General features: G+C 36.5%; 1 protein-coding gene across 2 annotated transcripts in view; it reads left to right on the plus strand.

Moving 5' to 3' along the window:
- The first annotated feature begins 251 nt into the window (after positions 1 to 251).
- Positions 252 to 27,828, plus strand: part of LOC130926893 (glucosylceramide transporter ABCA12-like) — a 100,612-nt gene continuing 73,035 nt past the window's right edge. Inside the window, exons 1-24 of one of the 2 annotated variants that reach the window (XM_057852207.1) lie at positions 252 to 469; positions 2,991 to 3,069; positions 3,150 to 3,243; positions 6,851 to 6,995; positions 8,733 to 8,851; positions 8,969 to 9,042; positions 9,180 to 9,350; positions 9,445 to 9,638; positions 9,759 to 9,877; positions 9,969 to 10,069; positions 10,566 to 10,712; positions 12,326 to 12,492; positions 12,591 to 12,724; positions 13,141 to 13,271; positions 13,364 to 13,525; positions 13,622 to 13,833; positions 13,930 to 14,063; positions 14,178 to 14,292; positions 19,394 to 22,015; positions 23,727 to 23,839; positions 24,868 to 24,923; positions 25,256 to 25,383; positions 25,468 to 25,598; positions 25,849 to 25,991. In XM_057852207.1, the coding sequence (XP_057708190.1) occupies positions 3,004 to 3,069; positions 3,150 to 3,243; positions 6,851 to 6,995; positions 8,733 to 8,851; positions 8,969 to 9,042; positions 9,180 to 9,350; positions 9,445 to 9,638; positions 9,759 to 9,877; positions 9,969 to 10,069; positions 10,566 to 10,712; positions 12,326 to 12,492; positions 12,591 to 12,724; positions 13,141 to 13,271; positions 13,364 to 13,525; positions 13,622 to 13,833; positions 13,930 to 14,063; positions 14,178 to 14,292; positions 19,394 to 22,015; positions 23,727 to 23,839; positions 24,868 to 24,923; positions 25,256 to 25,383; positions 25,468 to 25,598; positions 25,849 to 25,991 (5,478 nt within the window). In that variant the 5' untranslated portion in view covers positions 252 to 469; positions 2,991 to 3,003. The remainder of the gene's footprint in view (positions 470 to 2,990; positions 3,070 to 3,149; positions 3,244 to 6,850; positions 6,996 to 8,732; positions 8,852 to 8,968; positions 9,043 to 9,179; positions 9,351 to 9,444; positions 9,639 to 9,758; positions 9,878 to 9,968; positions 10,070 to 10,565; positions 10,713 to 12,325; positions 12,493 to 12,590; positions 12,725 to 13,140; positions 13,272 to 13,363; positions 13,526 to 13,621; positions 13,834 to 13,929; positions 14,064 to 14,177; positions 14,293 to 19,393; positions 22,016 to 23,726; positions 23,840 to 24,867; positions 24,924 to 25,255; positions 25,384 to 25,467; positions 25,599 to 25,848; positions 25,992 to 27,828) is intronic. The other variant, XM_057852208.1, reaches the window with a different exon arrangement.

A 27,828-nucleotide genomic window follows, 5' to 3' on the forward strand; every position in this document is an offset into this window, starting at 1 on the left:
AACAGAATAGGCTAGATGATTATTTAAAAAAAAAAAAAAACAACAACAATAAGAATTAATTAAATTAATTAAGTTTTTTTTTTTTTAATGACTCAGAATAGTCTATTGCCCAGTGCTTCACATGGTCTTAAGTGTGACCACTGACCCTGAAAGGTTAATGCAGCTCGTGATTGGTCCACTCTTCACTCCCAAAGCAAGAGACGAGAGTGAGTCACGTGTACAGGTGAGAGCTGTTTCAGCTCTCTGCTCTCCTCACCTGCACGCAGTCACGTCAGTGGGAGGTGAGGAGGCGGAATCAAATTGTTTTTTTATCTTTCTCCAAATTTAGCCTCAGCTCTTTTAAAGTGTTACGTGGTTTAACTGAACAAATAAAGAGATTGTTGGCGGTGAGGTCACCATTAGCGCCGTATTCTTTTCTCTAGCAAGAAGAGGCTGAAGAAAAAAGCTCATTGGGGGAACAAACTAACAGGTGAGTGTTAGAGAAACAAAATCAGAAACAAAATTATATCATTGTTGTGTGATCAACCAGAGTTTAAATAAAATAGAACAGAATAGAACTTCTACGTTGATGAAAATATAATACAATTGATCAGCCTCATTGTCATTGTTAACGATAATTATTATCACTGAAAATGATTGTTGTTACTGTAATTAACAACATCAACAATTAGTGACATTGTATTGTTTACATGACAGCTTAAAGAAGCATGTTTAGGTTTCTTACTTCCCTAAATGTTTTATGAGCCAACTTAAGCACTTTTTTGGAGGGATATTTTTAATAAAACAAAAATATACTATCTACTGTATTAAAATAATTAGGTTTCATTGAGCTAACATATGACATCACCTATTAATCAGAGTAACGAGATTTGTTGGTTTGCTTTGCGTAATTTTTATAATAAAACAATGGGCAATTTGTGATTCACGCCTTGACTTTAAAAATTGCTGAAGCAGTTTTTTTTGTTTTGTTTTGTTTTGTTTTGTTTTAAAAAACGTTTTTCATTGACGACGTCCACATGAGTCATCTTATTCCTGGCGACAACAGAAACTTATCATCAAAGTTCACAGAAAAAAAAAAAAGTAATTTTAATTGTTCATCTCATCCAACTCGATACCGTTTAACTTAATGTTAATTAGGGTTCAATTTCCAGCTGTTGTTTAGAAATCTCATCATGATGATTTTCTTTCCAGAACCTGGTAATGACATTATATCACCCTCTGTTAACTTTAAATATTATCATGTGAACTTTAAATCTCATTTTTCTCTCTAAAGCTGAACTAACTCCACCATTATATCAATGTTCTTAGTTTGAAAACCTGTTGAGTTGAACTCAAAGCTATTATTCTATTGTTTGAATGGGAACAGGTGGATTTTAATTCCACCTCACGCCATCTAGTTGGAGAGTGGGCAATTGTTCTACATGTCATGATACGTTGCAGGCATAGTTAGTTGAAGAAAGATATATTATTTGAAATGCTAAATCCTAAACAACCTGGCCTTACAGGAAAACCCTGATAGTATTAAATGGTTTCGACAATGCATTTATTTATATTTATTGCCCAGATGTAATTTTAGTTACACAAATTATTTATTAAATTCAATTCAAAGTGATTATTATCATTTGAAAAGTACGGGAAAATGATCCTCTGTTAACTGAAATTCATACTTTGTCATCCAGATGAACTGTATGACAACAGTCTATGAAGGAAAGCTATTAATACCTAGCAAAAATGATATTTATGATAATAACAATAATACATTTTATTTCAAAGCGACTTTCACGACACTCAAGGACACTTTACAATTGAATACTGTCTACAAGAGACACAAACAAAGTAAACAATATCAGATTAATAGCTAAGTCAGAGTAGATCAAAATAGAAAGAAATCATAACACAAAATAACAGAGAATCAAGACATGTTTTGAGGCTGGTTTTGAAAAGTGAAAAAGAAGTGCAGTGGTAGCTCTACTTTCGAACGTCTACATACAGAAATTTCAGGTTAAGACACGCCTCAACAAAAAAATATTGCTTCATGTTACGAAAGAAATTTCAGGATACAAAAGTGAAAAATACTGTACGGCTGGTACTCACAGCTTCCAGAGTTTACTATACGTAACATACATAAAGTATAGCTGCTCTGCCATTAGCTATTGCCTAGCATCCAATTGGCTAAGAGGTGCCGCTACTGTATGTGTATGTGTGTATCCCAGCATCCTCTTCATTCGCACCTTGTGTTCCGACAGCTTTACATGAGTGTATTAACTTTTATCCTTTATTGTTTTTTTTATTTACATTATGCACAACTCTGATTTTATGTTTATTGTGCAATATTCTAATTATACCATGTATTTGTTACATATCTTGATGCATTTTTATGCATTATAAAAGATTTATGTTATATTTAAATTTTGGGGCGTTTAAACGGATTTGGGCATTTAAATAGAAAATGCGTCTCTATTTACAGAACTTTCAAGTTACGAAACTACTTTCAGAACCCATTAACTTCGTAAGTAGAGGTAGCACTGTAAAATTACAAAGATCAGAGGGTAGAGATGCCAGAGTTCCAGAGTCAGGGGAGCAGGATGACTAAATGCTCAGGAACGAAGGTAGTTAGATGGATATGGGGGACAAAGAGATAGAGTGTAGAACAGGAGCGACAAGGTCAGGGAAGAGTGCTAGTTTTTTTTTTTTTTTTTTTTAATTAAAAAAGAAAAGATGTACGATTATCCATCGATTCATTGTGCTATATAGATGTAGAAAGCAATGTAAATGATAAAAACACTCCATTGTTAGGCTAATGCAGAATATATGTTTTTCCTGTTTTCACAGGATATCAATTACAAATTTACTCATACAAATGAAATTAGCCTAGTACATGACATGTTCTGTCACATACAGTACAGGGTTAAAACTCTTAAAGTTCACAAGTTATGTTGAAATACATTCACGAATACACTCTAACTTTTTATACAATGTCTCCATTAAAGCCTCGTCCCAAAGATGGGCTTTTTCCAGCAAGTCAAGCTGCTTCTTTGGAAAAATGGGCTGAATGTAATCAGAAATCCAGTAAGTGTAACACACCCATCTTAAAAATGTTAACGTTAGAAATTGATTGCAAGTTTTGGAATAAAATTTTGCCGTTATAGGTATGGTCGCTGACTCTGATCGTTTGGCCTTTGATCATCTTCATCATTGTTGCTGTGACCCGCCAATATTACCCACCGAAGCTTCAGAACTCATGTAAGTATGAAGATCTATTCAGTTTCTTTCATTTTCTTTACTTTCATATATATGTCTTCACTATTCTTGACACGTAATCTCTCAGATGCATTGTGCAAACGAAATATACAATAAAATAACAGAGCAGGGTACACAAAACAAAAATGAAGTATTTTGCAATGTAATTGAAACTGTATACACTGGTCTAGCCTGCCAAGTCCAGACTGATTTTCATCATTTTAATATTGGACAAAAATTAATATTGTTCTGGCACTGAATACAATGAAACAATTACTTTAATTATAATGTTATTTTTTTCTTCAACGTGGTTTTATTAAAGCCACCTAACCAAAATGTAATTAAAATGTCAATTTTTAGAGATCTTCCTTTTCAAATTAACAAGACAATGACAATAAATCCAGTTTTCCTGTCAACCACACGATTATCTTATTTCCTAACATTGATATATTAACATATTATCAGAAGAATGCAATTAGAATGTGACATTTTTGTGTTATCATGAAGTTGTTAGTAGGATTACAATTTGGCGCGGGCAATTACCTTCTCACAATGAGCGTAAATAAAAGGAAGCGTCCTCAACAATAAAACCTTGAGAAGAACAGGAACCTTTGAACCACTTTCTTCTCTTTTCTATTCATCAAGTCAACAGGCTAAAAGTCAACAAAGGTAAAAGGTACTTGAGAGAGATATGTGTTTCTTTCCGATGTTAACTTCTATATAGTCTTAAAATAGTTCTCATGAATAGTTCAGGCTTAACATGTAAATTATTGATTGAGGAAATTGTGTTTTCAGTAGAATTACATTATTTAATTAATTATTCAGGGACAGTGCACGATGATCAACATCTATTAGACACATCCAAAAAATGTAAATATGCTGGATTATAGCAAATGCTCATTTACATCTGCAGTCCCTAGTCACGTAACGGAACAGAAAGACACAAAAACAGAAGAAAAGAACTAGAGGTTACAATAAAACAGCACAACACAGTAGGCCACTAAGAACTTAAAAGTCGCAGGACTGGTTTACTTTCAACCACTGCTTGAGCAGAGTTGTGAAGGTTCCTATTGTGGTAGACTTCCTGATGGCGAGTGGTAAACTGTTCCAGCTTTAACCCCGGTAATACACCAGGCACATATATGGCGCGACAACGTTGCCGCCGCGTCAACTCAGTGAAACGCGGCCGTTAATGTCAATCAGCCAGTGCACACCAGTCGCAGCGTGGCCCGCGTTTTAGACGCGTCCTAGAAGCGGTTCAACACGTCGCTCTCAAAAAGAACAGCAGAGTTAATTATTTGACGCGAGACGCGACCCTCCTACGTCTCGAGCCCGAACAAAGGTAACCGTGCGATCAGATTCGTTTATTTGCGTGAGGTGTTCTTAACGAGCAATGTCACTCTTGCGCGTCGGAAGTCGTCTCCACAACAACACAGATGGTGAACGGGAGAGACGAGAATATGTTCCAATCCACGGTTAATTCAGTTTTAAATGACCAAAAACACATTGAGTCGCTAACCATGTTGAATAGACTTCTTCGTTCCCCGCTCTCCTCGTATGTTTATTTCCTCGCGCTAGAGTTTCTTGTCGCTTTACCAACGTCACGTCCGCCGGTCGTTGATCGGTCCACTCCGCTGTCTGTGTGCTGTGGCTTGCTCCGTCCTGGAAATTTGATCTGCGGAACGGTCGCCAGACTCTATCTCTGGAACATGCCAGTTGCCAACATGTAATGCAATATTCAATGTGTGATAAAAATCATTGAGTGTAGAAACATTCTAGCAGCCCCAAGTGTTATGAAAGATCTTTTTTGTTTAAAATTGTTTAGGTTGAATTTCTTTTTTTTTTTTTTAATATGGCTTTTAAAAGACAGTGTGGAATCAAGTGTCACTCCAAGGCACTTGAATTCAGAGACAATTTGTATTTCCTGCCTTCCCAAAAAACACCTGAATGTTTGATGTGCAAAGGTTTCCTGGTAAACATCATACAAACAGGTTTTGCTGTGTTTAGTAGAAAGCAAGATTTGTAGAGCCAGTCATTTATAGGAACCAGAGCTAATTTGAGAGCAGAAGCTGCGTTTTGAGTATTTCTTGTACTAGTGAAGATGACGCCATCATCAGCATACATTTGAAATTCTACATTTACACATGAATTTGGCAGGCCATTAATATAAAAAGAAAATAACAGTGGGCAATTTACTGATCCCTGAGACAGGCCAACAGGGACATCTAGAAATGTTGATTTGACACTGTCAATGGAGACACACTGTCTCCTGAATTCTAAAAAGCATTTTATCCCCTGAATTGAATCCAGTGAAAAATGAAAATGGGTTAATTTGGGTGAAATGCTTTTCTCAGATAAAGAAATATTGCTCCAACGCAAGGTTTGTTGTCTAACATTCATTTGATCTTTTCTATGAAAAGACAGTTTCAAACTCTGTGGAATGATTTTCCTGGAAACCAAATTTACTGTCATATCATTGCTTGTATTGACTCCATTTATTAGTAACATTTTCCAATGGCTTGGAGCTTTTAAGAATGAGCCCTCCGACCTGGATCACTCATAGCCACAATACTCTTGTGAAAGTCTTTGTTTGACTCGAAGGACACAGGGATATGTATGTACAGTAATTTAATCTTCTAGCTCTATTCATTCGGAAACACTGGACTTTCCTTCAATAATGGTTGAGCATTTGTTCGGATATTTTATAAATGGGCATTAATTTCCACCCCAATTAAGATGGTTTAACACAACCTTTAAAATACTTCTCTCTCCATTTTTGATTAGTTAGTCATAATGCCTTTATTTTAGCAAGCAACAACTTAGAAAAGTTCAGACATGGAAGAACTTTAAAGGACACAGGACTGTTTATACCAAAAACAAGTTTTTGGCTGCTTGTTTTGTTGGTCTAGTTATGTGAATGGGAATGGTTTGTGATGGTAAAAATGCAATGGACTGTATAATTCAAAAACAAGATTTTGGCTGCTAGATTTGTTGGCTCAAACTTGTTTTCATCTTGGGCCCCTTCATACACCCATAAACTTGAAATAATCGTTAAGGGTACAGAATTACTTTAAATAAAACTTTATCCCTGTTGTAAAATCGATATACTGTATATAAAACTAGAGGAGCACTCTCAGACCTCTGCTTAAGCAGCCAAATTATATTTCATATACCATATTTGGGAGAGTGGGCACTCCATTCCCTCATACTCCAAAATTTCTAAAAATCACTCTTTTCCATCTCATCATATCACTTAAGTGGCAAATCTGTGTTAAATCGACAAATCTTTTAATGTGACTAATCAGTTATGAAGAAACGAATGCCTTTTCTGACCTCTTTTGCAGTGAAATAAATGAAATAAACAAACAAACAAACAAACAAAAAAAACTGCTTTTTAATGTTATGTAACTTTTTTATCATCTAAGCCACATTTGAATACAAAATGTTCATATCATGGACTAAAAATGTGATGTCTACATTTGTGGATGCCAGGTCGTTATGCTGTTATTTTTATTTGTAATGAACAAAAATGGTCACTTGCCCTATCAAGAGTTAAAGGGGTTTGTTTGACCTATATTGAATGATTTCTATGGTCTGTTTTTTCCCCTAGGCTATGTGGAACCTCGAAACTTGCCCAGCACCGGCTTCTTTCCTTTTTTGCAGACTGTATTGTGCAACACAGATAGCAAATGTTATAACACATCACGGCTGTTGAACCCATCAAAGTTTAGTAAAAGATCCACCGATAGTCAGAGGTAACACATATTAATTTATACACACTGCACACGAACAATCAGTCGCTGCCATAAAGATTTCAAGTGTCTACCTATTTTGTTGGCTTTCGTTAAGATGTTACTTTAATATGGATTATATGTACTGAAGACGAAAAAGGTCATGGCAAAGATACAGTAGCTAGAGTCAATTTTTTTTCTTTTCTTTTTTATGCTCTTAAATGAACACAATTCAGGAGCAAAAAGAAAGCAATACACACCTAAGCTAAATATGTTGAGTCATAAATAAACAATTCAAAGCAAGACTGGACCTCAGTTTTCGAGTGCACCATGATGCGGTCGACAGAGGTGGGTAGTAACGCGTTACTTGTACTCCGTTACATTTACTTGAGTAACTTTTTGAGAAAAATGTACTTCTAAGAGTAGTTTTACTAAGCCATACTTTTTACTTTTACTTGAGTAGATTTGTTAAGAAAAAACGCTACTCTTACACCGCTATTTTGGGCTACACAAGAGTCGTTACATTTTTTCTCTTTATTCTACATATTAGATTTTTTTTTTTTTTTTTTTGCAAGCAATGCCAAGAGTAGTGCTACTAATTTCACCAATGAGACGTCGCAACAATAATCACGACTCCATTCCAACAAACAGACGCAAGCTTGCCGTTCTATTACACGCCAGTCTGTTCAATTGTGTGTCGTATTTAAAGTGCCATAAAAAACGAAGTATTTGACATAGAGCGCTGCCCTCAGCATGATTTGAAAGAACAGAGTTAAACGTCTCTTCTAGTTTTTATTTGGCACCGATTAACCACGGGAAAATGGAGAAATGATCCTTTTAATTTCCTAATCGTAACTATGAAGGAACCAGTCACTATTCAAACTAGGAACTGCTAGTATTTTCTCTACTAGTGGGCATGCATGCTCTTTGAATGAATAATGCTTCATTTATGTTTTTTTTTTTTCCCCTCCGGAATTCAATGTTTTTATTTTTTTTTAATATTTCTTTGGCTTATTGTGGTTATGTAATAATGGGTTATTGTACAGTATTATTATAACAGGAGTTCATATAGATTGTGTGGAAAGAGAGAAAAAAAAAAAACATTGTTTAAAATAAATAAATAAATAAGCAGTTATTCACAATGTTACTCATTACTTCAGTATTCTTTTCACTGGATACTTTTTTACTTGTACTTGAGTACATTTTTTGTAGAACTTATTGTTACTTGAGTAATATTAATTTGAAGTAACGCTACTCTTACTTGAGTATAATTTTTGGCTACTCTACCCACCTCTGGCCGTCAAGAAAATTTGGTCCCAACCTCAGACTTTCTATAATGGTTATGCAAATCGGCAGGTTGGTGCAGGCTTAAGCCTGGCATGAAAAACTGGAAATTGACTGGAGTGGAAATTTCTCAGTCATCTGTGTGCCATGACTGGAAAAACAACTTTATCGGTTACAATGAACTTGCTTGGGAGGAAGTCCCCCCATTCTCACCTTTTACAAAGAAAAACAGTCACAGGTTGCAGATACCTAGCAAATAGAAGCGATAAACACATGAATATAATAGCAATGAATGAATATGTGTGATTATATGAAATGAACAAATATGGAATTATGTGAATAAATTGAATCATATACGTAGAATACATATAAATATAAATTACAATATATTCGTTCAGTACATACTCGATTTTTCAATATGGAAGACAAAGTTTTTAATAGTTAAGTCATGGTTGCTTTATGTTGTTCTTTTGGCAGGTCAACATCGTTGTCAAAAAGTCTTTTTGAAAAATTGATGGAAGGTGCTGAATTTTCTACTTCAGCATTTCCAAACGATTCCATTGATGATCCAAGCTTCATTTTGGAAAAAATACTGGGTAAGTTCTCTCGAGACCATTCTACTTTCCTTTGGCAAAATTAAGGTTTACCTGTATTTTCTACATAGAAGAGTATCATCGAAGTCATAGTTAGTAATTTGGGTTGTTTTTTTACAGGTGCGGCTCACCTAGTAAAGAACAGTAATGCCTCTGTCATCCACACAAAGAACACAACCTTTGTTAATGAGCCGGTAGGTATTGTTGGAATGTAATTCAATGTCGAAACTAGGAAATGTCTTTCAGTTTAATAACCCATCACATTACTTACAAGAATTTTGGCTTTTTTTTTTTTTATGTCTAACTGTAAATGTGAAATTTTCCCTCCTAGGGGGACTTACACAAATTAATGGAAGCAATGAATCTGATGAAGCAGCCCATCTGTACCATAACTCTGGTGGCGATGAACACAACCTCACCCAACACAATCAGCAACGCAGTGATCAACTTTTGTAGCTCTAATAATACTGTATTTGAGGTTTTTCTTCAGACACTCAATCAGGTTTGTACACATTTGTGTCATTGAATATATGAATCAGTTGCCATGTGAACCATGGCAAACATTTTCTCAATTTAAAAAACCAAACAATTCCCAGATCGTGAAAGAGGAACTGCTAACAGAACCAGCTGAGTTGGCAAAGGCCATTGGGGCTGCTATACTGGTGTTTCAAGAGATACAAAACCAGAACTCATTGTGGGAGAACCTTCTCGATATTCCCGAGCTTGTTGCTGAAGGATCATTTGACCACATATTGGACACTGCAGCAGGTCTTCTCGCCAACATGCTGAGGTGAGGAGCTTCTAGTAATAAAATAATGTAAAGCCAAAGCTAAAAGTTTGCATTATTATTATTATAATTGCATCGTGATTACACTTATATAACAATCGTTTTACTTCCTCATGTTCGTAGCATTATGCATATCATCCAGAAAAATTTCACCGAAACTGCTGAGCCAATCTCTGACCTGCATCCAATAATAGTTGGAGGCATCAACATTCTTCATTATTTTCAAAATTGGCCTGGCAACGGTAACTAAGCACCACCACCTGTAATTCAACTGTAGTATTAGGGTTACATACGATATAGTTTATGTATAACAACCAATGATTTTCTGCTTAGATGTGACCATCTCCCTGGGAGACATTGTGAACTTGGACAATGACTCGTTTAGTGAAATAGTCGAACAGGTTTTACAAACTGTCCAGATACCACTTCCTCAGGTATGAAGCCATATTATGTTTACCAGCTTTGGTAAAATCATGTACTGATTGCTTTTTCTGGCAATAGATTTTAGTTTGAATTAAAACCTAGTGAGCTCATCTGTGTTTATATTCATTTTTATTTAGATATTTTTCTCAATTAAAACCAGCAAGAAAGTTATGTAAGCACTGTCATTGGTTTGTATTAGTGCAACCAGATTATCTAATCAGGCTGTGATCAGACTTTATAATGCGCTCCACCTTACATATGTTTAGAAACGTAATCAAGTGGTATTGTATTTTTTTATGTTAACATAATCAATTTAAAATGTAAAGTGGCACTGACAATAATTTAATAGTCACAGCTGTTTTAAATATTATTGCATCCCCCCCCAATCAAATTTTGTCATACTGTCTACAGATTCAGATATTGATTCAAGATTTGCTGTGTCCTAGCGTAATAGTTTAACTCCAACTGTGTAACATGCATCCAGTCTGACAGTTTTCTTTTCCTCAGGCCATGCTTTTGACCTTGGACAGACATTTTCTACAATCCTACATTTGTGACAGCAGTAGTAACCCATTGTGGCTTACAACCTTATGCTACACTGGTACAGTGACTGTGCTTCTAGACAAAATCAGTCCCAACAAGGTGGCCCAGCAGGTAGGCTACAATTATTGGAATAATGTCATCCAAATATGTTAAACGCATTATTGTTGACTAAATTTGTCTCTCTCTTTCACATTTGCATTCTCAAGTAAAACTTTACGACAGTTGGTTCAAAGTGTGCTCAACCTTCAGCTTCACAGAAGTTGTTGACAATGGCAATAACAAGTGGCTGCAATTCCCAAGTTGTACCAGCATTTTCTCAATGAGATTGATTAGATTTTAGAGCTGCCATGTGACAATTAATGATATTGATAATACAAGTTAGAAGTTCAGAACTGGACTTTTAAATGCATACAACAGAGAGGACATAATAATTAGAGATCAACGATATAAGTTTTTCAAGACTGATACAGATTATTAGTAGTTAGAGGGGCCGATAACTGATTTTTGGAGCCGATATTCATTTGCAGTAAAAGTGTAAAAATGGGTGTGAATAATAGGTTAAATAAATAGCTCTCTGGAAAAAAAATGTCATCTAAAAAAAAAAAAAAAAAAAGTTTTAAACATTTTACTGTCCCATCGGGCCGCCTTCATAATGCGAATTATTTTAAAACAAGAATAACGTAGAAAAATGCTTTTCTTTATCAAACGCTTCATTGAGTGAGTCCAGTCAAATCCGCTCACTGCTGAGAGCAGCTGCGCACACACACACAATGAGTTGACACAGCACACTAGTGTTTAACAAGCTAAAGGATGATTGAGATATTTGTCATCTTTGAAGATACCGCTGCCAAGCTTCTCTGGCAAGATCAAAGCTTAAACGCCTATCCTTAGCTTTAACAAGCAAAACTCGCAGTGCACTGCTGACCAAGAAAAGCAGCAGGAGGGAGAGTGAGGCTGTACGAGCATGAAGCAGAAAAACATACGTATATTTTTTAAAAATTAAAAACCCGATTCTTTTCACCTAATTCCGATCCTCTGACAAATGAAACGATCCCTAGTCACTATCCCTCGTTTTAATTGGACTTTTTCATATCGACCAGTCGGATTAAAAAAAAAAAGGCAGATACCGATATACGTCAAATGTCCAAATATCGGCCCGATATATCACCGATATATCGGTGTATATCTAATAATAATTATGATAATAATAATAATTGACATTTTTAAAATCTTAGAAATTGGTAAAAGAGGCCATGCAGCAAAATTACATTTGAAGAGTGTATGTACATGTATTTCTGACACAGAGTTTGATCACTTATGGAAAAAGATATAACATTTAGCAGCTGATTGGGTAGAATCTTCTCAATAACAGTCAACTTTGGGGCATAGTTTTTTAAATCCATTTTTTTAGTGATTTTGATGGAGCCGCTTAAAAATAATGCTCAAACACGACTTCATGATGCGAACATTAAAGTGGAAGTTTCTCAGGTGGACGTTTATTCGTATAAATTAACGAACTCTGGATTTTAAAATGTTCAATAATTTTTGGTAAATGTGCAAAAATTAGCTGTTGCCGCTTTCTTTTAAAATTAAAAATGTAAAATGTAAAAAATGTAAAGCACACAAGTATATGACAAAACATTTTTTGTAGTAAAAATAAATATGATAAATCATAATTTCAATGATTTACAGCACAACTATGTTTTTTCTGCTTTTGCTCTAAGGCACTACTAGCTTGGAGTAAGCATGTGGCTCCCCATGATGTTTCATTTGCCCAAGAACTGTTTCACAGTCTCTTAGAAGGAGTATCCCCTGGTGGTATTGAAGGCTCTAACGCCGTGAGAAATCGGCGTGATGTCGATACACAACCACAAAACATTGAGGAGGAGCTGTACGTATAATCCTTTCTGTACATACCAGTTTACGCACACAATCAGTCTAGCACTTTATGGAAAGTTATGGATATTCAGGATGCTTTATGCTTGGCAGGTTTTTGACAGTCGGTCAAGTGCTCCTGGAATTGAGCGAAATTGATCCGGAAGTGGGCATGATCGTTCAGCGCATTCTCAGCGTTGGTTTTCACTCAATGGAAACGGCAACTCTTTCGATTGACATTGTTTTAGGTAAAACACTACAGTGGGAAAAATTGTTTACTTGAAATTTTTTCTAGCAATTTACTTATACCCTTTTTTAATTTAATTTAATATTTTACATTTTTGGTACAGAAAGGCATACATTTCTGTAACTCTCTGTCGCCTAGCTTGACCCTATTGTTCTCTTTCGTAAAGGATTGGTAGTGTTTAATAGAACATGGTCACACCCTCTCTCTGGGGACAGCTCACTGATTTCTTAGTGAAGAGCAACTTACAAAGAAAACATCCCCTACTGAGTTATTATACAGTACAAAAGACATTGAAAATAAATGGGTGTGGTCCAAGGGATGGAATTATTATTGAATGTGTTGTCGTGTAACCTAAAATCACAATATAATGTAGTCTGACTCTAAACCTTTCCTGGTATTATATTTTTGTATTTGCAGACATGATGGACAGTATCTTGAAGGATTCAAATCGACTCGAAAACCTTTTTACGACCTTGCTTACAAACGAAACTGAAGCAAGCATTTGGATTGGCAAAATTCTAGACAGCACCTTCAAAGTTATAATAAAGGTATGCCCAAATGTTTTGGCAGGATATAACAAGGTAATCAGAATTGTTTTGTTATCGGAACATCAACAATTATCATGGTTTTGCTTCAACAGAGCTTGACATCACATGTTACATGTGAGGATGCTCTGGGCCCCTTCCAGTGGCTGTTGCCAACTGAAACCATCAAATTCGAGGTGTGGGAATCCATTATCTGCGAAAACGCCACAACACTTGAGGATATCTTACTGGCAGACTGGATGCCTTTGATTGAAAAAGTACTACTTTTAACATTTTGTGATTTTTTTTTTAATTTCAACAAAAAATAGTGGAAAAAATACAGTGTATATGTATTTTTATTCTTATTTTCAAAGGGAGAAGAGCTATACATGGCTCTTAATGAAGGAGGAGAAAACATAAATGCAACTCTTCCGATGATTCTCTCCGCGTGGCATAAGTTGTTGAGCAAATCCATGGAGTTCGGAGATCTTGTGTACAGGTTGTCTTCAGAGCTGGAGGCAGATGTTTGGATAAACGGGTCAACGGAAAACAGTTTCGAACATATTACTGAGACTCTTCGACAAAGGTTGGGAGAACATGCATATACCGGCTGGGTAAGACTTGATACATATTAAATGAAAACCCTTATTTTTTGTTTGTTTCTTTCTTTTGTTCTCTGTAGTGTTTTTGTTTTCATGGTAAATTTGGGGGAAACTGCAGAGGCAAGTCATCTGTGGCCTGAGATGAAAAACTATTTCCACATAGCTTACTGGGTCTTGACTTACAGAGCTGGTGTCACAACTCAGCCAGCAAACTGTGAGTTTCTTTCCTTTCCCGTGACAAAATCTCTGGAGCAGTGATTAAGCAAGATTATAGTTTCACCATTTTTGCTGTATATTTTGGCTTAAATATGTGTAACTTTCTCTTTAGGCTCCCTGGACATCGACACGCTGAACATTCATTGCGATACTGGTTTAAATTGGCACAAATTTGTTGAAACGCTAATTCATGCTGTGACATCGCCAAACCAAGACATCCTTGTGAAGTAAGTGGTAAAATCCATGTTTGAATGATAAGTCATTAACCCTCTACACAAGGGTTTGCATCGGGATGGTAGGGACAACATTACCAACTTTTCAAGATGCTCAAATTGTCTCCATCAACTTTTAAGCTACCTTGCATTATATAATAAGTTCAGTTATATAGGTAATTTAGATTGTTTTCCCATATGTTGTAAGGATAAAACTGACCCTATCATTATTGATTTGGTTAATTTAATTAGTTATTAATTAGTGAATTATTTTTATTATGTTCTGACTTGCATTAACCCCTTTTCACTCGCTGAATGTGCTGGTCCATTCCCCCCCCCCCCCCCCCCCCGCCCCAAACGCACGTTTGATTGGCTGATGACTTGCATTTATTTAAAATGTATTGATTTATTTTCTACATTATTCATTTAAAAAATGGCATTTGCAGACATTTTTCAGATAATTACGCATGAATCATAATCGAGGTAAAAGGTTTCATTTTTTTGTTGAATCTGACTGTGCTTGTGGACAAAAGTAGGGCTGCAGCTGTCGATTATTTTAGTAGTCGATTAATCGATGAACTAGTTAGTTCGAATAATCGAGTAATCGGATAAGGAACATAAAAAATTAAAATACCTGAGCTGAGCCTCAAACGGAAAATGAATAAATAAATAAATGAGTATCTAAGTACAACAAAAAACAATTGGCTAACTTACATAGCAAAAGTCTGCGAGCTTAAATGTTATAAAATGCTTTTTTTTTTTTTTTTTTTTTTTTAACAATGATCTTAACAAATATGGTTCAAACACATATTCCCACAAAGAACGGCTAAATATACCTACAAACTAAATGACGAATGTGTTAGTTCAAACAAAAACTTAAAAATATAGCTTATGCTAGACTTAACAGGGAGCAGGTGGATTAAGCCATGTGAAATGAGTTATGTCATATTCACTGTTTCCACTAGAGGGCAGTGTATCCACCCAAATCAATACAACTAAATGCACACAATTTCAAAACAAACCACTACAACGCTATTTTAATTAAACGAATACACGAAGCACCAAAATTTCATTCGAATCCTTTTTCAAATCGAATTACTTGAGTTAATCGATTAATCGTTGCAGCACTGGACAAAAGCAGTAGTGTTTTGCCTGAAGGAAGGCTCAATTTTTATGTTTTTGTTATAGTCTGAGGAGTTTGTTTCAGTAATGTTTAACTTATTTAGACAATGTTGACAAATGTAATGTAAATGTAAGACAAATGTTTTTTTTTTGCATTCCTGGATAGATATTAGAGATCGAGATTATTAACAATTTTGTTTTTATTTCAATGTAAATATAATTTATGTTCAAATATTGCAATTTCAATTTGCAAGCTTCAAAATGTTTCTTTAATAGTTTTTGAAAACAAGTTTTGAATTGAACGCTGTATCACCTAAATCAATACACATGAAAGTTATGACTGTATAAGTCAATACAGATTTATTTTGCATTGATCATTTAGCCTATCAATTTATTCGGTTCGAATTCGGGAGGAATGTAGCTCTGACCCCCGTTCACCCAATCTGTTTGGTCCTATTAATGTTCCGTCCCCAGCAAAAAGTGTACATGCAGGTTATGCTGTTGTATCAAACCTACGCCCTTGCCTTTTCAGTATATGGGCACTCATTGGCTGCCATTGAAGGTGCTAGACATCCATTCTATTTTGACTGGGAGGGGGCAAGTGATTCAAGATTGTTCAGTCAAAATCGATTGAACGTCTAGTGCTGCCATTAGTACTGAAATATGAGCATTTACAGTCAGTCCTCCAAGTCAAAATGAATTAAATGTCTACTGTTGTCAATAGCAGGCAATGAGTAAATACTACGACTTAAAAAAACATATACAGAATGTGTATATGGCGGAAAACACTCAGGTGACTTGAAGTTCCGCTCTGAGAACCCCAATTTGGCCAAGTTTCCATATTGTCCTATATGCATGTGTTATACAGTGGGGAGAACAAGTATTTGATACACTGCCCATTGTAAAGCTTAAAATCTCATTTTTCTGTGGGAAGAAAAATTTTCAACAGAAGGGCATTTAAGAAAAAAAGAAATTAAACAGCAAAACCCTAACTGGAGGTGAGAGCACGTGAGAGCATAATTAAAGATGCCATGATTTTAACGAGATATTATCGCGTACTTACCTCTTTCCGATCCAAAAACTCCATGTAGCATGTTTCACTGGGTGTCAAGACACAGTTGTGAATGGCCACAGCCGGATTTTTGGGCGGATTTTATGGGTGAAACATGGTAATATAACAAGGGTCGCGATGCAGAAATTGCAGACATCAAAGAGTGGCCGAGATTTTCATTTTAATATATACAGTATATACCCTTTTAAATGTTTAAAAAAAAAAAAAAAAATCTTTGTTTGGATCAATTATTTATCATCTAAAATATTGGGAATAATGCGACAGTAACAAAAACAAAAAACAAAATACAATTAAGCGATAGTTATGATGTAGATATCCGTGACATTTTTACAGACACCATTTTTTTCATTGTGACGTGAATTACGATTGTGAATGTTTAAAAGTTTAAAATATGCGAGTGAATAATTTTTTAAAGTCGTTTTTTTTTTTTTTTTTTTTTTTTTTTTTTTTTTTTTTTAGACATTAGTTTAGACATTAGACATTAATTAATCATTCTAAGCTAAAAATGACATACATTTTGTATGATAAATATAATTAATTACCTTCATTTTATGGCTGGGTTGAAACAAAAGCGGTTGTGCGACATCTGTAAACGGGGGTCTCCAGGGTAAAATGGACAAATTACAAATAGTTCGGAGGCTTAAGGGGCCATGAATCAGCTTTGGCAGCATGTAGACATATTGTTCTGTCAAACACAACAGTTGTTTTGGCTTAAAATACCGCAGTTTCTTTTAAAGAGGAGTGCAAGAGCAGAAACTGCTTTTTCAGCCTTGTCTGTGTTTTCCGCCATATATTTTCAACTATAGTGTTTTTAGCCAGAACCAAAATGTTTGTGTTTTAATTAATTTGATTGCTTTTTTAGATATTATTTATTGTTATTTATTAAAAATTATATAAAATAATGATTAATAATAAAAATATAGTATTTATCATTGAGTCCTGTGGCCTATACTACGAACCGAGTTCAACCTCCCCCGAAGTAATCCTGTTTACCAGCGGGTAACCGGAGTCGACAAAACCTGGTTATCTAGTTTGTGGTCACTCGGTGCTACGACGCTGATTATGAGGTTGATTAGTCGAACCTGTGTTAACTCAATCAGAGTTACTGCACGTTCACATAAAAGGGGAAGGAGACCAGAGGCAAACACAACTTGTGACGATGGCACGGGCATCTTACTTCACGGAAGAGGAATGCGCGATGATCATGCGGAGTTATGAGGAATTAAAATCGACCCTCTCCGCTAAATTCAACACCGCTTCAGCGAGTAGAGCGCGACTGGTCTGTTGACAGCGAATTACTGTTCGTGGGATTTGTGAATGCGTCAATATGCCAGTTTACTTATGCCCATGAAAAGAAATAAAGCCTGCTGTCAGGACAATAAAATAAGATTTTGTACGTTAACTGTAAGAAATAACTTATCGTCTGTGCATCACCACATGAAGCCGGATAATTGTATGTTTAGTCCCATTGATTGTATGAATATGTATGTCCTTTAAACAGCTTCAGAGTAGAAGTTAGATCGGGGTTAAAAATATCCAGCCCGACCCGACCCGGCCCGAGCCGATCAATTAACTTTTATGTTATGTTTGTGCATAATGATAACAAATTAAAGCCTGTTTTATGTAATGAATTCTCACAGTTAAACAAGACTGTAAGATGCATATTCAATAAACATTTACATCTTTTATATTTATGTGTCTGTTCTATCAGTGGATTTGACATTTATTTTAATCTCTTCGAGTTGGCAGAAAAAAACATTAGTTTTCTCAATGTTAATATAGTCTACATTTTTTATAATCATTATAAAAGCATTTACACAACGAAATATACTGTTCGTTAAAAGTTAAAAGTTCGTTAAATATATTTCTCGTATGAGAGCAAAGCTCCACATTTGTTTTCATTCAGCGAAGCCAACACACGTTTCTGTATAGCATTTTCAACAATCAATTTGAAGCGTTTCCATACCCCAATCCTACCACTTTCCGAATTGTACGGCATAGTGTTCTTACTCAGATATTCAACATCACCGATGGAATACATTTATTGTCCGCTGGCGAAATAACGCAAGAACAGGCACACGTTCTGCTCGATTGTGAGGACCGTATTTTGGCGGGTTACGTTAGAGACGTCCGCCTCGATCAGCTGGCACAGGTAACGAATTCCCTCCGCTGAAAATCATATCTTTCATGAACAACATCGTCAGGGGCTCTAAATACCCGTGCCCTCCGAAGAGAGCCCCTCACAATCCGACGCCAATGTCGTAGGGGTCGTCCAGGTACGCTGTCATTGTCAAGAGGACACGTCCGCGGAGGAGTGCTGTTTAAATAGAGTGTGCAATCGGAAAGCTGGGGTTAAGCAGGGGTTAAGATCTAACTCTGAGACGACCAGGTTTGACGTGTTGCCATGGCAACATTCCCGGTATAAACATATCCACCTTTCGTTGTCCCGGTTAGCTGGGAAGATAGGATGCACGTGATGAAGTTACTCTCGAAGTTACTCTGCTAAGCCAGAAAACTGCTAAGCCAGAAAACTGGCTTCGTAGTGTAGGCCACTGGGTGTCTACATGTGTGGACATAACATTTGTCATTTGTGTCATGTTGTGCAAATGTTGATGTTTACGTAAGTGAATGGCAGGTGTTTTTTTTTTTTCTTTTTCTTTTTTTTAATTATCAAAGTCACTTGCTCTACAAATGGTAATGGCAATTGGAAGTTTAATTTAATCATAATCATATTTAATATAATCATGATAACTACAGTATGTAAACATTTTGTTATTAATTTGTTTCTGCCTAGTGTTATATTACTCTTAAAATGGATTAAATAACTGTTGATAACAACAAATAATTACAGCAATAATAATAATAAGATTCATGGCTGCATATGTCTAACTCTACTTCTCTTTTTTTCTCTATTGACTCTAGTTTTCTCAAAGCGGCTGTTAATCTACTGCATCATGTGTATGGAGACCTCAGTAGGAATGTGGCGGCTTCATTTTTAGCACATGAAATTCACGGTGGAGATGCACTCTCCGCATACCTGATTAACTTAATGACCCAACTGGGCGACTTTGTCTCGACCATTTCCATGCTCTCAGATGAAAACATCTCTGATAAATATGTCATGGTCCCCCTCTTAAGCAAACTGTTTAAGTCCACAGGCCTGTCCCCACTGCTGCCTCTGCTCTTCAGCCCTGCCCCGGTTGATGCTTCCAGCATCATCGATATTGTTGTGAAGCTTGGTCGAAGCAACCAGCACATTTTTACCTTCGATGAGACAGACCCAACCATGCCTGAACTGGAGCATTTGATAATGCAGTTTCTATCCTCAGAGAGCAACCTCACATTGTCTCTCTCCTACATGATGGGTAACACCCTGCTTACATACTCCAACTACTTTGACCAAGAAAAAGTAGCTCTGATTAAAGAGGGCTTAAAACCATTCACCAACCAAACCTCATCGGGCATTGTAGAGGCAATCCTTACAGCTATGGAGCTTCTCAACAAAGTGGTTGCCTCACCAAACTCAACTAACATAATACTTTCTTACATTCAGCAACTTCAAGAATGTATAGTGTCCCTTTATAAGCTGAGACGTATCCAACAAGTTTTGTTGCCTACGGGGGAAATGAGCACAGCTGAAGTCACCGACCTCCACCAGGCCTCCACTGAATTTCTCAACCTCCTCACCCCTGAGGGCCTTTCCAACCTTACTCATATTGGACCAGAAGCTGCCCTGGATCTGGTGATTGAAAAATTCCTGGCATTTTTACCACCACAGTACCAACACGAAACTGCTTCATTTTATCAAGATATCAATGTACTGCTGCATCAGTTGACTTTGTGTGCATCAGAAGAGGACTGTTTACCAGGAATCTCAGAATTGTTCACACTTTTGAATGAAATAGTCGATTTGGCACTCTCAGCTGATGTCAATGTCACCATCCACATAACCAGCAAGTTTCTGATGAGGACAGAATATGAGTATGAGGATGTTGCATCTGCGTTCTTCTCACTCCTCTTGTCCCCAAATGAAGCATCATATGTCCGTGCATTTCGTCAGACACTTCATTTCATCAGGCTGGTTCTAGCGATGCCAGATATTACCGTCTCTCATATCCAGAATGCTTTGAGGCAGTCAAATCTCACCCTTGAAGAGCTAAACTACATCGCTCACCTTGCAGGAGCCGCCAATGCTAATGAGCTGTTAGTAAATATAATGGAAATTGCCAATGTTCCAAAATGTTTTGAATTGCAGCACGACACAACAGTGACAGCTCAGTGTGTTGTGGGTTTAATTGACAAAGCCAGCAAATTCCTGACTAACATTCCTGCTCTTCATGACCATACAGCCATCATCTCCCTTGTCCCATTAATTGTCAATAAAACCACAACAGATCTCGTTGAAGTCGATTTTCACTCTGATGCGCTAATGCCTGTCATACACGCTCTCAACAACACCCTCAACAATATCAAGATGAACCTCCAGATGAACAATCTTAGCACTCCAGAGATCATGGAAGAACTCAAGGTTATGGAAGGTCTATTGAAAGTAGCCGCTAACCCTGAACCCTTGAAGCAGATTCTCGATGCCATGTCAGTCCCGTATTCTGAGGAAGTTACAATAGCATATTTACAAATCATGCAATGGTATTTGCATCGGTTGGAAAACGTGACCAGCGCCAGCTTAGCCTCACACCTCCTCCATCCCTTTTTCCGCCTCACGCAATTACAAGTGACATTGCAACTGGCACAGACAAACCTGACTTTGTTCATCAACAACCAGATTGGTCGCTTTCAGCACCCAACAGATGGCGCAGGAGTGAGTGACATTGGCCAAGCAACTATTGAGATTCTGCAGCAAATTCTGAAATATATAACGGTCAACCTCAAAGTTCAGGACGAGACTGCTCAAACCTTAGGGTCTATGCCACTCTTCAACACAGCATTACTACATGAAATTGAAGAACAAATTCAGCTCTACCTTGATGAAATACATTTATGGATGACTCAACCAAATGTCACATCAGTCTTCACCAGCATGCTCCATTGGGGAAATCCTTACATCAATGCTTCCACACCTGTAAGAGACCTTCACCTCCTTTTGCAAACGCTTGCGCACTTTCTGACTTACGAACAGCTGGAATACCTCCATATCATCAGCAACATTACTCATTCCCTGAGCAAAGCTATTATGGTGTTAGAGCAACCAGGAGACCAACAGTTTGACCAACTATATGCCACCATCATGGAAGCAGTCCAATATTTAATACAAATTCTGACACACGAAATAGGTCCCCTGCCACACTCTGTGCAGCAAAACATCCAGGAAATTGTTCACAATTCATTGGTCCTTTTTGTGGAAACGGATTTAAGTTTTTCCACATCACTCAACCTCACACTCGATATCCTCACTGGAGCCGAAAGTGTTGTTCAGCAGCTGGTGCCAGAGGAGTTTGTTGTCTACCTGCTCCCTGGCTTTAAAGTAGTCATCAATTATTTGGAGACGATTACCGTCACCTATGGACGAGACAACTGGAATTTCATGTGAGTGCCAACTACATTCATTCAGAAATATTTTTGTAAAATATTTAAAGTTTTAAAGTTGGTTTTAAAGGAACGGACAACACCTTTATCATGTGAGACCATGCACAAATAATCTTTGTTTACTAAATTTAAAAAGAGAAAAAGCCAGTATGGCCGCCCAACATTAGGGCAGACATGTCATCAATGCGGACACTATAATTGCAAATCAAATTCAAGTATCCCAGATTGCCCGCCCTTTCTTGTGACATTATTAATACTCAATATCGCATGCAGCTTTTTTTGAGCCTTTCAGTATTTATGTCTGTGGGTATAACTTTGTCACAAAATGCTTCCACTCATAAGTGGTCATTTTTATGTGTGTTTAACTATAGTTTTCTCCATTATCAGAGGTCTAAAAAATTTGCCATTTACATTAAAAAAAAAATACTTTCAGTAATCATATTTTACATGTTGTTCATTTATACTACCTCATTTATATTATATTGTAATATTATATTACCTTTAAGTTAAAACGTTTTCCATAGACTTCACAATGGTATTGACGGGAAATGGGGCGCGGTGCCAATTAATAGGGGCCTATCTCCGCCAAAGCTGACCAAGTGGAAACACAAAGAGCTTTTTATGTTGAAAATTTTTGTGAATAAATGCGTACATCCCCCAATTCTTTATAGATATGGACGTAAAACAGTCTCGATTCTTGGTTAAAGCAAAAAAAAAAAAAAAAAAAACACAAAAAAAACGTGTAGTTCGCATTTATTTTAAGTAAATATATTGAATGTGTTGCTAGTTAAGTCACTGTGGCGGCCCTCTTAGTACAACAGAGAGCTTTTTCCGCTGAAAATTCTTGTGAATAAATGCTTAAATCCCTGAATTCTTTATAGATATGGATGTAAAACAGTCTCGATTCTTGGATTAAAGCAAAAACGGGGCAGTTGACAGTTATTTTACGTAAATATTTCGAGGTATAATGCCAATGCTGTGGCGGCTAAATTCTCCCATTGATTATTTTCATTATTTTATTAAAAAAAAACAAAAATAAACCAGGCAGTATTATTTATTTTACGTAAATATGTCGAATGTGCTGCTAGTTAAGTCACTGTGGCACCGCCTTACCACAACAAAGAGCTTTTTACGTTGAAATTCTTGTGAATAAATGCTTAAATCCCTGAATTATTTACAGACATGGATGTAAAACAGTCTCGATTCTTTGTTAATAGAGCAATGAACTGGGCAGTTAGCATTTATTCTACGTAAATATTGCGAACTATGATGCCAATGCTGTAGTGGCTAATTTCTTCCATTGATTTTTTTCACGTTTCAAAATGCATGCATGTTAAGGAAAAATATAATAATTACCCCGAATCCTCGAACAAATCACTCCTGAGATAATCCTTCTTGTTTGTATGTGGTACAGCTTTCGTACTTTTATCCTAAATCTAGCGTTAAATCACTGCATGTGTCGCTGCGACCGACTGGGAATAACCGAAGCGGATTGTGGGATGGGGCCCCTGCTTGAAGGCGTTGCGCAGTGGCTGGCCAAATTGACTCGTCAATACAATTACAGTATGAAGTCGATGCATTTTCAAAAATAAATACCTGTATTCCAACTTTCTCAATTAAAAAAATGAAAATTTTATAGGATGTGCAAGAGTTTCCTTGATAATGTGTGTGTAATTTACGATTGAAATATTTTTCTTCTCCGTTTCAAAAGCATTTTGAACCAAATGAAGACCATTCGGAGTCTCTTGCCACCAGACAGCACAGCTCAGTACTATTTCTCTGTTGTCATCAACATCATTCAAGTCATTCTGGACAGCAGCAATGGTAAATCAGCCGCCAAACAAACTCATCCACTGCCATTGACAGCGATAGATTTCCGTACTGGAATGTCTGGCATTAAATGATTATGTTTTAGTGCCATTGCTGGCGGTAGACGTCCATTTCATTTTGACTCGGTCAAAATGGATTGGACGTCTATCGTTGTCAATGGCAGCCAGTGAGATAATTGTGGGTATGGTTTGCAAAATATTCATATTTTTTTTCTGTCTACTTTCAAAATTCTTGTGATGTGTGGAATCGTTGTATGTAGCATGTAATGTTAACTGTTGGGCAGAAAACACGTTTTGGACAAAAAAAAAAAGCCCCATTCATTTCCAATGGGGAAAAAAAAACACACTTTAATTTTTACTTGCCCCACAGTTTTTTTCCCCCCCCCATTGACATGATTCATAAAACTTTTTTTTTTTTTAAACACAAAATCAAGTCGCCAAAAAGGTATCCGCCAGTTTTTGGCAAAAGCCATAGGTTCCGAAAGCCCCATTTATTTCCAATGATACATACCACACAAACAAAAATGTCATTATTTCTTGCAAGAATTGCTCTAAAATGAACAGGAAGGGAGCTTGTAATGCCTCAAACTTAATAGGAAGTGACCAAAATCCATAACAAGTGACCCTTAATTAGCCTAAAATCAACAGGAAGTGACCTATTGGAGTTTACCGCTCAGCAGAGCAAAGCATTCCCATACATTTTCTTCAGGAACTGCATCTTCCAGTTTATGAAATACAAAGCAACCGTTAGCAAAGTTGTAAGGTTGTTGAACTGTCCTTAGTTTCAGTGTTGTGATTGGTAATTTGCCAAAGTTACTGCATGGTCAATGGAAAAACAGCTCATTTTCAATGGAAATCATTTACTTAACTCTGCTTGAGTGGTGGTTCTCCATTTTCCAAAGCTTGATTCTAGATTGAAATGTTTCTGTTTTGAAAGTTTCTTTCATCACGTTCAATAAGCTCTGTTGTGTGTAATCTAGACACTGAAGTTTACAACTTTTTTCTCTGTGTTTGTGATTTTAGTCACCGCAACCACAGAAAATGACATACAAGATACACTGACTTGGATTTTTAACCAGGTGAGATTTAAACTTTGAATTTAATTTGTTTGCCTAACTGGCAAGTATGGTGTTACATCATGAAGGAAATAAGAGGAAATGAAAGGGCAATCATGAAGACTTTATATAATGATAGAATCTGATTTGCATTCTTGTTTTGCTTGTTTGACCACCCTGATACAGTTTGAACCACACCTAATTAGAAATGAGAAAGGAACATTCTTTCAAGTCCCTTTTTAACATAGGAGATGATAATTTTACTTCCGTTTAAAAATGCATTCGTTATAAGCTGTATTGTTTAGTGCACGTCCGTATTATTTGTTAAAACACCATCTTTTTTCCTTTTTGAACAGATTTGGCAGATTTTAATGCATGGTCCAGATTTAGGTGATGTGACTCCATCTTTTGAAGCTTTTTCCCAGCTCGAACAAGTATTTGAACAGATTTTCACTGGGCAAGCTGACAAAGAAACCTGGCACAAGTAATTTTGATTCGATAAAAGACAACAATGATTAAAGAGCATATGAGTCCTCACTTTAGCTATAATATTTTTGTGTTGGCACAGGCTTGAAAAGATGTTGGAGGCTATACTGTCAACACTCAGCCAAGTACAGCCGTGGGACAGTGTTACGGCTGGTGTCCCCTATTTTGAAAAAACCATTGCATGTATGGTCAACACAAAGCAAAAAGAGAACAGTGAGTATAACACTCATTGTTACACGATTGCTTGTGCATTTGTATAGCTACTGTAACAACACAAAAGACACACACAATATAAATAATTATGTTGTGCAACATAATAAAACAATTTGATCATTTCCATGATATCAGTATTTGCAACAATGGCTTTCGTGCTTGAATAACGACGAAAACATTCTAGTCGTGTGTCACATTTTCTCTGTATAAGATTCTGACTGGTAATCTTTTTATGTTTTCTTTTTCACAGTGATGCTATTAAGCCTTGCGAAGCCTGTGATGGACCTGATAAGCGAAATTGCGCAGTCTGTGAACTCCAGTCATTTTAACTTGTCGGAAATCGCTGAAAGAATGCCGCCTGCCATAGAACAAACAGTGCTGGCCGCTCAGCAGGTAATGCCCATCCTTTGCCTGTACTGCAGAAAAACAATGAAATATGTTGAGTCATTGTGGTTGGCTCTCAAACTAAAAACATCAGAACATAATGCTACAATAACTATGTTTTATCATTTATTTATCTTGCGCTATTGCAATTACTTTAAATTTCTTTTTTTTTTTAATGCTTTCCCAATCGTATGTTTTGGCTAGTAATGAAAATATTTAAAACTTTTAGTACAGTGAAAATTGTTTTCTAAATGAGGCTTCAAAATTCAAGAAAAAAAAAATTCTTGGCACTATAAAACACTGTGGATGTGTCCTCTGAATGTGTGAAAACCATGGTCCAATGAACAATAAATCTCTAGAAACTCAAATTCTTACACAATCATCTCTACTTGAATGAGCTATGGAAAAAAAATTACATCACCCTACAGCCAGTATTTCCTGGAGGGGACAAGTGTAGCTAGCTTGCTATGCTAACTTCTAATCAGAGGTGAGTAATAACCAGGATGACCCCTTCCAATCAGGTCTACATGGAGGACATATTTAAAAAGAAAAAGAAAAACACAAAACATCAGACTTGCGGTGTATTTTTATCAACTAAGTTTTGCACGGTTTATAGATCATATTTGTGTAACTAAATACCGTAATTTTCGGACTATAAGCCGCTACTTTTTTCCTTCATTTTGAATCCTCAGCTTATAGTCCAGTGCGGCTTATTTGTTGATTTATTTGGGGTAATACTTTATTGACATTGGTGTCCTAAGACTGTCATAAGACCGTCATAATTATGACATAACACTATCATGGACATTACTGAATTTTTATGACAGATGTCATCCAGCAAATTATGACACTAACTCCAATAATATCCAATTCGGATCTTTTACATCCATTCAAATGTGAGGTAATCTGCCGGATAACACTAAATGACATCTGTTATAACATCTGTCTGCTCATGACCCATGACTAGCAATTAATGAAACAACTGGAACAGTAACTGAAGAAATAATTAGCACAAAACCCAAATTCTGATCGTTATTTACATCTGTAACGCTGCAATGCATGCTAGGATGCATGTTGGACCACAATAGACAGCAGGTGGCAGCAGAGGTTGACTGTCTCCCCCAAGGGAGCAGTGATGGCCAAATGAAGCTTCTTGAAGCAATGAAACATTGCGGTCAATTGGTTGAAAGCTTCATGATGGTTTATTTGGTCTTATGACAGTTGTATTATGCCGCTGTCAAATAAAGTGTTACCGGTTAATATCTTTCAGTCTAACTATCCCATTATACAGTGAGGACAGCTGCGGCTTATAGTCCAGTGCGGCTTATCTCTGAACAAATGCCGTTTTCGTGCCAAATTTGGCGGCTTATAGTCAGGTGCGCCTTATAGTGCAAAAATTACAGTAGTAACAAATACCAATTAAAGGTCCAACTTTTTTTGACAGTTCATTTAGTGTACAGTATTGTGTTTTCAAATTGCAACGTGCCCAAGAACAAATATTATTTTGAAACGGTGTTCTGCCAAAATATGCTACGCCGTGAAACGTCCTATCAATGCCAGTAAGCATGCGCACATCAGTTAAAAGCAGCGAGTACTTATTGTTTTTGTTTTTATTGAGTCTTTTTTTACCTTTCCATTATCTAAAAATACTTTTGGTGTGTGTTTTCCTCTGATAGCTTTTAAGCATTGTTTTATTGTGGTGTTTATCTGTCTGCCACATTAGTCACGTAGTGTATTTAAACCACCCTTATTTGATATTTTTATGTTGAAGTAGTTTGTTAAGGATTTTTTAGTACGTTCTTCCTGTATGCATCCAAGCAAAACAAACTGGAAGCGCACAGTAGTA

The sequence above is a fragment of the Corythoichthys intestinalis genome, chromosome 12, assembly GCF_030265065.1.
Source record: "Corythoichthys intestinalis isolate RoL2023-P3 chromosome 12, ASM3026506v1, whole genome shotgun sequence".
Taxonomy (NCBI): domain Eukaryota; kingdom Metazoa; phylum Chordata; class Actinopteri; order Syngnathiformes; family Syngnathidae; genus Corythoichthys; species Corythoichthys intestinalis.